This window comes from Chiloscyllium punctatum, chromosome 12, assembly GCF_047496795.1.
Source record: "Chiloscyllium punctatum isolate Juve2018m chromosome 12, sChiPun1.3, whole genome shotgun sequence".
Lineage (NCBI taxonomy): Eukaryota > Metazoa > Chordata > Chondrichthyes > Orectolobiformes > Hemiscylliidae > Chiloscyllium > Chiloscyllium punctatum.
The window spans coordinates 48,784,725-48,798,135 of NC_092750.1; the positions used below are offsets into that span (position 1 = coordinate 48,784,725).

The 13,411-nt window shown below is 36.9% G+C and overlaps 1 protein-coding gene across 9 annotated transcripts in view; it reads right to left on the reverse strand.

Annotated features, from left to right (window-relative positions):
• LOC140483845 (myoD family inhibitor domain-containing protein-like) overlaps positions 1-13,411 on the reverse strand; it is a 97,161-nt gene that overhangs the window by 52,071 nt on the left and 31,679 nt on the right. For 5 of the 9 annotated variants that reach the window (XM_072582554.1, XM_072582547.1, XM_072582546.1 and 2 more), the window contains exon 3: positions 803-877. The exons of the other annotated variants lie outside the window; for them this stretch is intronic. In XM_072582554.1, coding sequence (XP_072438655.1) covers positions 803-877 — 75 coding nt within the window. The remainder of the gene's footprint in view (positions 1-802; positions 878-13,411) is intronic. 9 annotated transcript variants of the gene reach the window in all.

Here is a 13,411-nt window from a genome sequence, read left to right on the forward strand (position 1 = left end):
AATCAAACCTTCTCGCAACCTTGTTCAATCTATTCACTTAACTGCAGCCCCAATTGTTGAAACAATTCTTGTAAAGCCTTTCTGCACCTTCGATAATGCTTTCACATCATTCTATAACTGCAATGTCCAGAAATGGATATGTTACTTCAAATGAGGCTCACAGAGATTTACAGCACAGAAAAAGGTCACTTGGTCCATTGGATCTGCACCAGTCAACACAGACTTGACTATACTAATCCTGTTTTCAAGACCATGACTCATCGCCCGAAGGCTTTGACAATGCAACTGACTATCTAAATATCATTTAAATTTTATAAAAGTTGGTGACTTAACCACTGTTTCATGCAATGAGTTCCAGACTCTCACCACCCTTTGGTGAAAGAAATTCTCCTCAACTCTCATCTAAGCTTTCTACCTATCATTAATGTATGCTCATTGGTTACTGACCACTCTAATAATAGAAAAGAAGCTCTTTCCTATTTAACCTATCTTATATACCTCTGTGAGGACTCCTCACAAGCTTTGCTGCTCCAACAGAAACAACCTCAGTCTATCCAATCCTCTCTCATAGCTTAGTCCTGGTAACATCCTGATCAAACTCCTAGAGATGAGGATATGAAATGCTAGCAGGGGTAAGAATGATTTTAATTATGCATATGATATGCAGCAGAATACTGTGAAAGTCAGAGTGTGGGAGGTGGCACCTGAAATTGCTTGCCCTCCACCTTCAGTGTCCTCTTGAAAGCCTGGATTGTGCCAGGGCATTCCGGCTGCTGACTTCCTTGGCCACCTGTGTCTGTACCTGCTTGGTCCTCTTCCGTCTGTCCTCGGAAAAGATCACTTTGCAGCGGCTTCTCACCTCCCTCAGCTGCAACTCCTTGTAAGAGGGAGACACATAATGTAACAACCTTTCCAGGTCTCTTTTCTACTTCCCCTCCCACTTTGCCAAGAACATGCAAGCCCTGGGCCTCCTCCACTGCCAAATTCTAGCCACCTGATGCTTGGAGGAAGAATGCCTCATCTTCCGCCTTGGGACCTTCCAACCCCACGGGATCAATGCCGATTTCACCAATTTATTCTTCTCCTCTGCCCCCTTTTTAACCTAAATCCAACCCTCCAACCTAATACTGCCCTCTTGAACTGTCCTAACTCTTCCTTCCCACCTATCTATCCGCTCTACCCCCCACTCTGACCTATCACCATCAACCCCCACCTTCATGTACTTATTGCATTCTCAGCTACCTTCCCCTAGTTACCCCCCACTCCCATTTATCTCTCAGCCCCCTTCGGCACCCCCTCCTTCACATTCCTGATGAAGAGCTTATGCTTGAAACATCGACTCTCCTGCTCCTTGGATGCTGCCTGACCGGCTGTACTTTTCCAGCGCCACACTTTTTGACTCTGATCTCCAGCATCTGCAATCCTCACTTTCTCCCACTCCCTAACTATGTTGTACTCCGTGACAGTCAAAAACTGGTTAAAAAAAAAACTAACACCCAATTAAGGGAAACATTTGGAGAATTCCTTTTTGACTCACTGAGGTTATCAAGCAAACTTGCAGTAGTCACAACACCTCATACCTTCAGCCGCATAATTCTGCTCATTATAAATATCAAGAGATTGTGTTTTAGAGAGCTCAAATGGTCCCGATTTCTTCCAAATGCTCAAACATTTATAGTTGCCTTTCAAATAGCAGAATAGGAACTAAGGAGGAGGGTTTTGTTTTCAGTTTGGTGATTATAGTGGCAATTCCAGACAACGTGAAAGTGCCCTGATTTTAATTTTTTTTAAATTGTCTTTGAGATGAAACTATAAATTTGGGTTTCATTTTTCTGAACAATGAACATTTAACAATTTCTACAAAGTCAGATGATAATGTGATATAAATTTCTGCAGAACTCTCATCTACATATTACTATAATCCTTAATGTTTGATTTAAGTATTATTATGACCTGAGCATTTTCCAGCTAAAGCTTCCCAACCAGCAAATTAGTTATTCTCAACAATGCTTTGCAATTTGAATTGAATTAAAAAAAAACTTAAACTATAATTGCCTGTGCTAATTTAAAATCTCAAAGCAGTCTGCAAACTGCATGCAAGTGAAGCTGACTTGTTTAGCTAATAAAATTGAACTTTCATCATTGTGAATTGAAGGAGACAATGGGTTATGATTGTTAAGATTACGTTATTAGATGCTTACAGTTGTACTCATAAAATTAACAGCAACAAGTTGATTTGTAACATTATTGGGTCACGCATGTGTTTTTGCTGTGTTGATAGTTGTAAAGAAAGCCTCACTATATAAATAATTTAATGCTCTCACATTAAGGTAGGTTCATTATTTGAACTTTAGGATTTATGGTGCATTCGATATTTAATATTCCCACACCTAAACACACTGCAGGTATTATTGAGGCTTCAAATTATTCTAAAATTAAAAATTAATGGATTCAGCAGTTTTTACTTCCTGATCCACTGTTTGTGAAAATACTGCAATATGACTGGTTGCTTACCCTGTTTGAAGACATCATTGTCCCTATAAAACTTATGGTCCCTTTGACTTGGTACCAGAATCATGCTAACATTGAGAATGGAGACCTCAATGCTATAGTGATTGTTGTACACTTGCATGCAGCAAGTGCTCCTGCTTTCTGCTCACTGTGAAATCCATAACTCATGTAATCTTTAGTTTCAAATTATTTTGTGTCAATATTCTTGTTTTCTCAATTAAGCAAGAGACTTAATGCATGGATTAGATTACTTACAGTGTGGAAATAGGCCCTTCGGCCCAACTAGTCCACACCAACCCTCCGAAGAGCAACCCACCTAGACCCATTCCCCTACATTTACCCTTCACCTAACACTACGGGCAATTTAGCATGGCCAATTCGCCTAACCTGCACATTTTTGGACTGTGGGAGGAAACCGGAGCACCTGGAGGAAACCCACGTAGACACGGGGAGAATGTGCAAACTCCACAAAGACAGTTGCCTGAGGCAGGAATTGAGCCCGGGTCTCTGGCGTTGTGAAGCAACAGTGCTAACCACTGTGCCACTGTGCTGCCCACCGTGCTGCTTAGTGTTGAAAAATTACATCTGAACTATTTAAGTGCCTGTTTGACTCCCAAGTAACAACTTTAAACAAAAGTCCCTTTTGATTGTTTACCACCTTATTCACATTAGTATTGAGAATTGTATCCATGTCTTTGACACCCTCAAGTGGCACTTTCCTCATTATAGACAATATACAAATGTAAGATTAAATATTTGCCTCTGTACAGGATAAACCACGACTCCAATAAATCTCTCATATTGTCAACTTCTGATTTATGAACGTACCACTATACAAATTCACCATTTTTCTGTTTCAAATTTCAGCGTGCAACTTTAAATACAGGGCCCATTTGGTTGTTTTACTCTATCATTGCGTCTACTAATAGAGAGAGTAATCTACAGTGATGTGATCTGGATAAAATATTGTCTTTCACATTTTCTGTATTTTTTCAAAAGGGAAACCTCATACGTGACAAGTAAACCCGTGTTTAAGGAAGTGAGTGTTGTTCTCTTGCACTTTGTTCCTCCTACTATTTTTTGCAACCTCATCAGATGTTATGTTTTTGAAAAGGTCAGAAATTGTTTCCAGCTTTCTGTAATTTTAATGTGTTCTTTTGATACTTCACTTCCATATCTTTTTCATTTGACTTTCTTCTTTTAAATCTTTCCATTCTCCATGATTCTTAGCTTTTTGTGTTCTCTTATGTGCAACATTTGCTCAATCTCTCTCATAGAAAAGATTGAAGGATTGAAATCTAAACTACAACCAGCCAAAATGTGACTTTTAACAAACTGAAGATGATAGAGATGATGGAACAGAGATAGTGGCTGTAGTTGTTTAGAAAGGCAAAGGTTCTGGCTTTATTAATTTAGATACTTCTTCAAACTATTTGAAGCCAGAGATTATTAGTTGAATCAGATTCCTCGATATTGATCAGAATACTCAGAATACATGTAACTTTGTGATTCTGAATGATGTTTGATCAGAATGGAAGAGTTAATACAGTAAAACAAAATGGAGAAACTTAAATAATGTATAAGCTAAATGAAAACAGAAGCTGAAATGTAAATAGACAAGGGAAACATAGAAAGGAAGCTGACCCTCCCTGTTTCTCAGGAGACAAAAACTGAACCTGAAGTTTGGAAACCAAAACATCTGGACAGACTGGACCTGACTGAAAGATGTAAAAGGACAAATCTTAATCCATGCAGTAGATGCCATTTTGTCTAGTTTGCAGCTGACTTAGATAAGATAACCAATAAATAGTGAGCTTTATTATTACTAGTAAGGTGTTTTAAAAATTAGTAGGGTTCATCAGTATTTGTGGGATTTATTGATAGTAACTTTAATGAGTATTGCTATAGTATTTTAATATTGATAATCTTTATCAGCATTAGTAAGGTTTATTGGCAGTACAGAGTTATTAATTAATAAACAAGAAACATCTCCAAACTTCTGCAATGTGGGAAATTCAGGATATTTTCATCCTGTATAACCAGTTGTGCAAGAAGAGTGACCAGTGGCAGCAACTTGAATTTGGCAGCAACTTGAATTTGGGGTTTCAGACTTCAGAAGCAGCTGGCTAAGTGTGGCATTTCTCTGAGATTGAGATTGACTTTGATTAATCGTATTGGCTTTGATTAATTGTCCTACATACAATAAAGTTTTTGCCTTGTTTGAAAATATGTGAAAACTAGTGGTGTGGCTATTTTCGTTAAAACAAATTACTAAAATTTTGCTTTGACTATTAGTGGCCCTTGAGTGGATCATAATTGTATAACGTTGAAAATTGCAATTATCAATATTACTAGACAAGTCACACTTGAACTGTTCTGAGTTCATCACATCTAGTGATTTAATATCTTTTTTGCATATGATTTCTTTCAAATTCAAAGTTTATGACAGTGATCCCTCTACAAAATTTAAAGTAATAAGAGGATTTCTGAGTGTCAATCATGGTATGGGCTAACACTTTAATTTTTGAGTCAACAAATTGAGGTTTCAAATACATTCTAAATACTTGAGCTCAAGATCCAGTCCCAAACACTATTGGAGATGTTGCCTTTCAGATAAGACATTAAATAGAGGCCTTTTCTGTCCTCTCAGGTACACATAAATATGCTATGTTTCTATTTACAGGTATTCAAGAAAGGAGGAAGGCAGAAAGAAGGAAATTATAGGCCAAATAACTTAATGCCTGTCATTAGGAAAATATTGGAATCGCTATTAAAAAAGTAACAGCAGGACATTTAGGAAATCATAATGCAATCAAGTAGGATCACCTTAGGGGTAAAAACAATAACTGCAGATGCTGGAAACCAAATTCTGGATTATTGGTGCTGGAAGAGCACAGCAGTTCAGGCAGCATCCAACGAGCAGCGAAATCAACGTTTCGGGCAAAAGCCCTTCATCAGGAAATTTTGCCCGAAACATCGATTTCGCTGCTCGTTGGATGCTGCCTGAACTGCTAGGATCACCTTATCCATTCCACCCTCAAAGAATCTGAAAAGAAACATGGTGTCCCTTTCATAAAACTAATAGGTGTAGAATATTTGGATTGCCAAAAGACATTTGATTAGGGGCCTTATGAATGGTTATTGCACAAGATGAGAGCGTGTAACATTGGGGATAATTTATTAGGAATGGTTGACTAATAGGTGGTAAGTGATTTGGGCTAAATGGGTCATTTTCAGATTGGAAATCTATACTGAGTCGGAGCGTCACAGCCATAAGTGCTGGGACCTCATGTACTTACAATATAAATTTGTGACTTGGTTGAAGGGATAGAATTTTTCTGATGATACAAAGATAGCTAGGAAATCAAGCTGTGAGGAAGATGAAGATTGTCTAAAAAGGGACTTAGGAAGGTTATGTTATTTAAGATGGAGTCTTAGTAGAAAAATGTGAGGTTATTAAATAGTGGAGCAAGCTCAAAGGGGCAAATAGCTGCTCCTAAGTTTTATCTTCCTATCCTCCTCACATGCAGGTGCAGCAAGGAATTAGAAAAAAATGAACATTGGCTATAATTGCAAAGCTGAAGTTTAAACATAGGAAAGGGCATTCTTGAGACCACAACTGCTTTATATAAGGAGGCACTTACTTGCACTGGAGATAGTTTAGAAAAATGTGCATGAGATTGATTCCTGAGATGAAGTGATGATCTTATGGAGCAAGGTTGAATAGTTTACATGAGTCATTATGATCCCAGATGAAGCTATTATTGGACAAGTCACATCCTAGACTGAAATTTGACTTGAAAGATCATATTTTGCTTTGTTTTAGTTTTAACAAGATGGCTCTCACTGAAAATTGAGACGTAATGTTGCAGATTTGATTTTTACAATAAAATTGAAGTTTATTAAGCAAAGGAAATGAAGCATAGGCAAACTATTTGTACATACACATCTTTAAACATTTTTAAATACATTTTAGAAATATAATCCCATTAATTCCAAAACACTGTCTTAATGGTACCACAAAGTACTCCATGCAGTACTACAATATATATGCAAAACAGAAATCTGTTTCTCTCATACCTTGATTGGCTTAAGTTTACCGTGACTTCAACTGCTATTCTGGAAAGTCTAATCGCATTTTTTCCTACGGAGTTCATACCCTGAGTTTAAAAATTCTCAGCTTTAAATAACCTCTTCAGTGTTCTGTCCAAACACGTCTGCTCTGGGACTATAACTCAACCCCTTCCATTAAGGTAATCTATCTTTACTATCTTTTCCTCTTGTCAGGAGCTTTACACATCTATCTTCATCCAAGGACTTCTGAAGACCTGTCCCAAACTACTTTCTCCTCAAGCAATGGGTGTTTTCCCTGCAGCTTAAAAATAATTCCATAATTTTTGAACAGAAACCTGATGTACAGTTGTTATAAACCCTCCTGAAGGAATTTTAAAAAACCATTAGTTCAGAAAGCTATCCCCTAAAGTTGGTTCAAAAGAAATTGCCATTGTTACAGAAATACCTATCAGTTAATGATTACACTCATCCAACGCAGAATAAACCCCATATGTCACAGTTTCAAAATTCAAAGACCTAAACTTTGAATTAAAATAAATGTCATTAATATATGTATAAATCTCACACCTTACATCACACTATATTCCTTGGAATTTAGGCTGACAAGTCATTTGATCAAAACGCATAAAATTCTAAGATACTTTTATGTTGATGTTGAGAGTATGTTTCCCCTAATTGTATAATCTCGAACTGGTTATCTTTATTTTAGGTCAACGGGATGCTCAATTAAGATGGAAATGAGGAGAAATTTCTTCTCTCAAAGTATAGAAAGCTGAATTTGAGAGCTGTAGAGGCTTAGGTATTAAATAATTCAAGATTGATTTGAGCAGATTTTTAATCTCTAAAAGAGAGGGCAATGTGAAACAGGCTGAAAAATAGAGTTGAGGCCGATCAGATCATCCTGGATCTTATCAAATGGCAGAACAGAGAGCCCCCATACAGCCTGCGCTTGCTCCTGTTTCTTTTGTTCTTTTAAAACACATTTTATCTAAAAGCTTTAACAAAATGCAGCAAGTATATGTTATCCTGCATGAAGAATTTAAAACCAGTTTGACAGCCTGACAAAGATTCAGCCAGCTTATCAAAAGTATAGGCAGCTGAGCTGCCATTGAAAAATTCAGCTACAACTGTAAGAGCAAAGAAGCTTTTAATGATCAATGTCAGAATGTTGAAAATGGGAATAAAAGATTGACAGAAAAGTAGAGTGAAGCTGACATAAAACAGCAAGCAAGAGGTAAGGGATGTTTGAGGGAGGGGAAAAGATAGCACAAAGAAAGACATTTAATGTAGCTGCAGAGTACAAACACTCACCATGGAGATGAGTAAGCTTCTTTATATCAATATATTGAAAAGCTTTAATTCTACTGGAATATTGCAGCTTTTTGATTTCTGACTGACTATACTCAAACCTTAATTAAACAGCCTATTGATCTGGGTCTTCTCCCCACAAAGAAACAGGAGTTTCATAATTGAGATTTTCTCTCTTTTCATTTTCTTTTCATGTAGCTATGAGCATTGCCTAGTCCATAATTTAAGCTCTTAAATATCGAAGCAAAAAAAGAGCAAGGGGTATTATTTTTAGAAATCAGTATCATAAATTTCAACTTGCACCCAACTGAATACTTCATAAGTGTAGAAGTAAACGTGTGCGATAAAATGAAAAATGAAGCAAATTATAACGAGTTAAGGAAAAAGGGGAAATCTGCAAAAACAAAAAGAAAGCTTTCCAGATGATTTACAAGCAAAGTAATTGAAGCACAAAGATAATTCCCTGGCACTCTGTATGACAAATATCCACAAAACAAAACAAAATATGGACATTGAAGGAGATCAGTAGTCACAATCCTCAGTCTTACTCTACAGCATTAAATCAATGAACCATCATGACTTGTTATACAGCGCTTTGAGTGCTACATGATTTCCAACAATTATTTTCTACATCTGTGAGAACACTAAGAGAATTGGTGAGCTCTTCCCTCTATTCCTTTCTCTCTGTTAATCTGTTTTAATTGAGAAGGACATAAACTGTGCAGGGTTCCCAATAAACCATCAATGATATTTTTGGTGTAGTGAGAAGCATCTGCCTGACTAAAGTGGCAAAGGTCAGCTGGAGCAGTTTGAAGAAACCAGGCACAGAGATATTCAGGCATATTTTGCTTGTTTACATTGTTAGGAACCCTGCACAGTTTATGTCCTTTTCAATTGTCTCTTGTTGAAGATAGCCATTGTCGGCACTTATATGAGACAAATGGTACTCGTCATTTTTCAGTCCACACCCAGTCTAGGTCTTGCATTATTTGCACATGGAATGCATAATATCTGAAGAGACACAAATGGTTCTGAATATTGTGCAGTCATCAGTGAACATCTCCACATCTGAACTTATGATGGAGGGAAGGTGATTGATGAAGCCGTTGAATGTGGTTGGGTCGAGGACATTACCCTGAGAACTCTGCACAGATGTTTTGCAGCTGAGAAGACTGACCTCCAACGTATTGATCTAACCCATGGAGAGTTTTGCTTGTTTACATTTTTAGGAACCCTGCACAGTTTATGTCCTTCTCAATTAAAGCAGACTAACAGAGAGGAAAGGAGCAGAGGGAAGAGCTCACCAATTCTCTAAGGATTCTCACAGATGTAGAAAATAATTGTTGGAAATCATATAGCACTCAAAGCTCTGTATAACAAGTCATGATGGTTCATTGGTTTAATGCTGTATAGTAAGACTGAGGATTGTGATTACCGATTTCCTTCAATGTCCATAGTATGTTTTGTTTTGTGAATATTTGCCATACAGAGTGCCAGGGAATTATCTTTGTGCTTCAATTACATTGCTTGTAAATCATCTGGAAAGATTTTTTTTTTGTTTTTGCAGATTTCTCCTTAACCCATTATAATTTGTTTCATTTTTCTGGTCTTGTTAGGGCCCCTGAATATCACACTCAGTCAAATGTGGCCTTGATGTCAAGAGCAGTCACTTTCACCTCCCCTCACAAATGCCTTCCAAGGGGTATACAGCTGTAGAAGAAATCTCTGAGGTCTGACTAAACATTGAGAAGAAACAAACTGCCCAATAAGTGTTTATATAAACTATTCCTTCATACTGAATGAAACATCATCAATAAATAAAGGACCACAAACAATTCATTACAACAGACATAAAGCTGCTCTGCCTTACTTAGAACATTAATGTGACTATTTTGTTAGGCAAGCCCTATGAAGCTGGGTACAAATGGCTACTTGGCATTTTTATGTGCAAGCTCTTTATTAATTTGGAGGTCATTGAAAAAACAAATTGAGCTGACTGACATTACAATAGTTGGATTTTATTAATGCGTGCCACTTTTACTTCCTAATAGAGGTTATACGATTTCTTTGGAAATTCAAAGTAGTGCACTGTATTTTGTGACATACATCATCTGAAATTAAATATTGGTAACACAAAAAATATTTGGGTATGACTTATTCCAATGCTGCTGCTATTATGGCCATTGTTACTTGCTATTTCCTGTCACAAGTCAATCAAGACACCAAATCAAAATGCAATGTAAAGGCTACGATGCATAAGGGACTTCAAATGTTATTTATGTTTTGGAGAGTACTGCGTAAAACAGCGCAACACGTACTATATCTAAAGAACACCCCACAACTATGTCTTTCTATTTTTTGTGGGGTTGGAAGGAAATTATTTTGCTGCCTCTCAAATCCACCTGCAGCTGCCTGCAGTATCCTAGCTGGCTGATATTCCCGTCTACTGAAGTGGGTTCACTCCATTATCCTAGCTGGTTGATATTCCTGTCTACTGAAGGGGGTTCACTCCATTATCCTAGCTGGCTGATATTCCCGTCTACTGAAGTGGGTTCACTCCATTATCCTAGCTGGCTGATATTCCCGTCTACTGAAGTGGGTTCACTCCATTATCCTAGCTGGCTGATATTCCTGTCTACTGAAGTGGGTTCACTCCATTATCCTAGCTGGCTGATATTCCTGTCTACTGAAGGGGGTTCACTCCATTATCCTAGCTGGCTGATATTCCTGTCTACTGAAGGGGGTTCACTCCATTATCCTAGCTGGCTGATATTCCCGTCTACTGAAGTGGGTTCACTACATTCATCCATCAAAACCAATGAACCTCTTTGCTGTCAGATTTGGCAACTGGCTGGTATAGCCAATAGGTCATGTCCAAAAATGAAAGTTTATCACAGTTTTTTTTAAACACTAAACTTGCTGTTTTCCATCTTAGTTCTGTAATCTGTATGATTAAATGAAAAATACATTGAACAAATAGGGTAATTAAAGACCAAACACTAAATATTCTATTCGTATCCAGCATTGAATTCCTCAAGATGTCTTAATGTTCATATTTCCCATATTGATTTTTTAAAGATATTCAGCTGAATAGGGCAGTTTTCTTCATCAAAACCAGTTTTTGGACATAAAACAAGATCAAATTTACAAATGATCACGAAAGTAAGATAACTGTTCATGTCAAACTCTTCCTCACTCTAAATGCAAAAGCCTTCTGAAATGAATCCTTTTGTCTATGATCAGTACAAAACAACAGGAATAGGATTTCATACACACATTCTCCTAATACAATTAGGTATTAGGGCTCTCACTGTCTGTTCACTTAAAAGCCCCAGATGTGCTAAGTGTAATGATCTTTAAGGTATACTGTTATCTGTCACTCTAAGTTTCACTAAGAGGCTTTCGTCAAATGCTGATATGGTTCTGAAGATTCCCATTTTCTTGCCAATTATGTAAGGTTATCTTTGTATCAGTTCCCTCATGACTCAGCTTTAGTGCATAAAAGCTTTCTAACTGATGGCAGACTGTCATATGTATCACTGTTTCTTTTCTGTACTTTTACAGTATTAGATATCAAAATGAAATTGAGATATGATCTACTAATTGGTTTCTACTTATCAATAACATAAAAACCAGATTATTGTATGTTTAGTACAAATGTAATTTTGAATCAACCTAGTGATGCCTCTGTAAACAGCCTTTAATACTCAAAACAGTGTAAACATGCAATGTTCATTTATTATTACAGAGGGTACCTGATTTATGATAGCCTGATTTATAAATACTCATGCTTACAAATGCAACAGGGATGTAGCTTTAAAGGTTTGAGATGCAAATGGTTTCTGTACAAATGGCTCCTTTATATTATCCTGCATTGTGTTCCAACTTATATACCAATTGACTCACAAACAGACTGAACAACAGAACCCATTCACAACCCGGGGGACTGCCTGCATTTAAACAATTTGAAGCTCGTGTTTCCTCTCAACTTTGAAAGGTTCCACATCATATTTTTTAAATACCTTTTTAAAATTTTGTTTCACTAGGTTAGGGTTACTTGAAGCCCAAGATATTCATGATAACTTTCTAATGATAAATTACACATACCACTGCTTTCCTGGTTCTAAATCTCTAATTGTACTGCTGCTTTTGCATCAATAGAAATGTGCTGTTGAAGTGAACTCATCAAAGAACAGTTCTGTGAAAGGAAAGTACTAGGAAGTTGGAAGTCTGAAATAAACTCAGAAAATACTGGAAATATCCAAAGGAATGAAAACAAACTTAATATTTCAAGTTGATTACTTTTCTTTCTTTCAGACCCTGTTGCAAAGAGGTTTGAGTTATGCCATTGTTGTAAGTTATGCAAGTGGTGCCGTCAGCCTATAAGTAGACTGATATTGTCATCAGGAAAAAGTGAAGTCATATCAGACTTAGCAAATAGTAATGTCGAATAGATGATGTAAATTTAAATAGTCAGTTGCATTCTCCATCTTGTTCACACTCTGACCTTTTTTTAAAAATCGTTTCCTGCAATCTTCCAAAAACAAACAATGTTAAGCAGCAGCACCTCATTTTTAGATTTGGAATCCTTAAGCCTTTAGAACTCAACACTGAGCTCAAAAGCATTAGAGTATAAGATCTGTCCCAATGTTCTTTCCTCATTCTTTGCTGGTTTGTTTTACTTTTCTCTTTGTTTGCTTTTACATAGCTCCCAATCATACTCCTTCAAGAATATAATTTCCTGATGAAGAGCTTATGCCCAAAATGTCGACTCTCCTGCTCCTCAGATGCTGCCTGACTGGCTGTGCTTTTCCAGCACCACACTCTTCGACTTGATACTCTTTCAATCAAAGCCTTTGTTTCTTTTATCACTTGTTCTATTATCAATCGCTTGGCCTTGCACCATTCACCCTTTTTAGCTTGAATATTTTCTGTTATACAACAAACCTTCCTTTTTTTTGTTGTTATTTCCACGCTCCCCCCTCCCCGCCCCACTCATGTTATAAGGTCTATCACATTTTCTACCTTTTCCTAAGACTATCAAAAGATCAACAATCTGAGATATCCATTTTGCTTCTGTCTCTAAAGATGCTGCCAGACTTGTTGAATATTTCCAACATTTACTGCTTTGATTTCACATCAGACTTAGTTAGGCTATTGCTTTGAACTCAGTTTGAAGGGTACTTTTTCACACCTGAGATCCAATATGGCAAAACAGATTTTCTTAACGTGCAATGCTTGTTAAAAATAAATTGATGATCAAGCTAGTTGGGTTAAAGTAGGCATTTATTGCCTAATGAAATTTCACAATAGAGGAAGTCAGTTTGGCATTTATTAATGAAAATAAGGTTCCAAAATAAATTGCAAATTAGAGATTCAAACAATGAAGTCTCGAAATGCTAATAACTCAGCTGATTGATGTCAAATTACTAGAAGCACATTATTACTCCAAAGTCATCGCTTATTGTGCAAATTATTTTCTGTCCTGTGTTGTTGAACATTCAAGTGACACAATGAC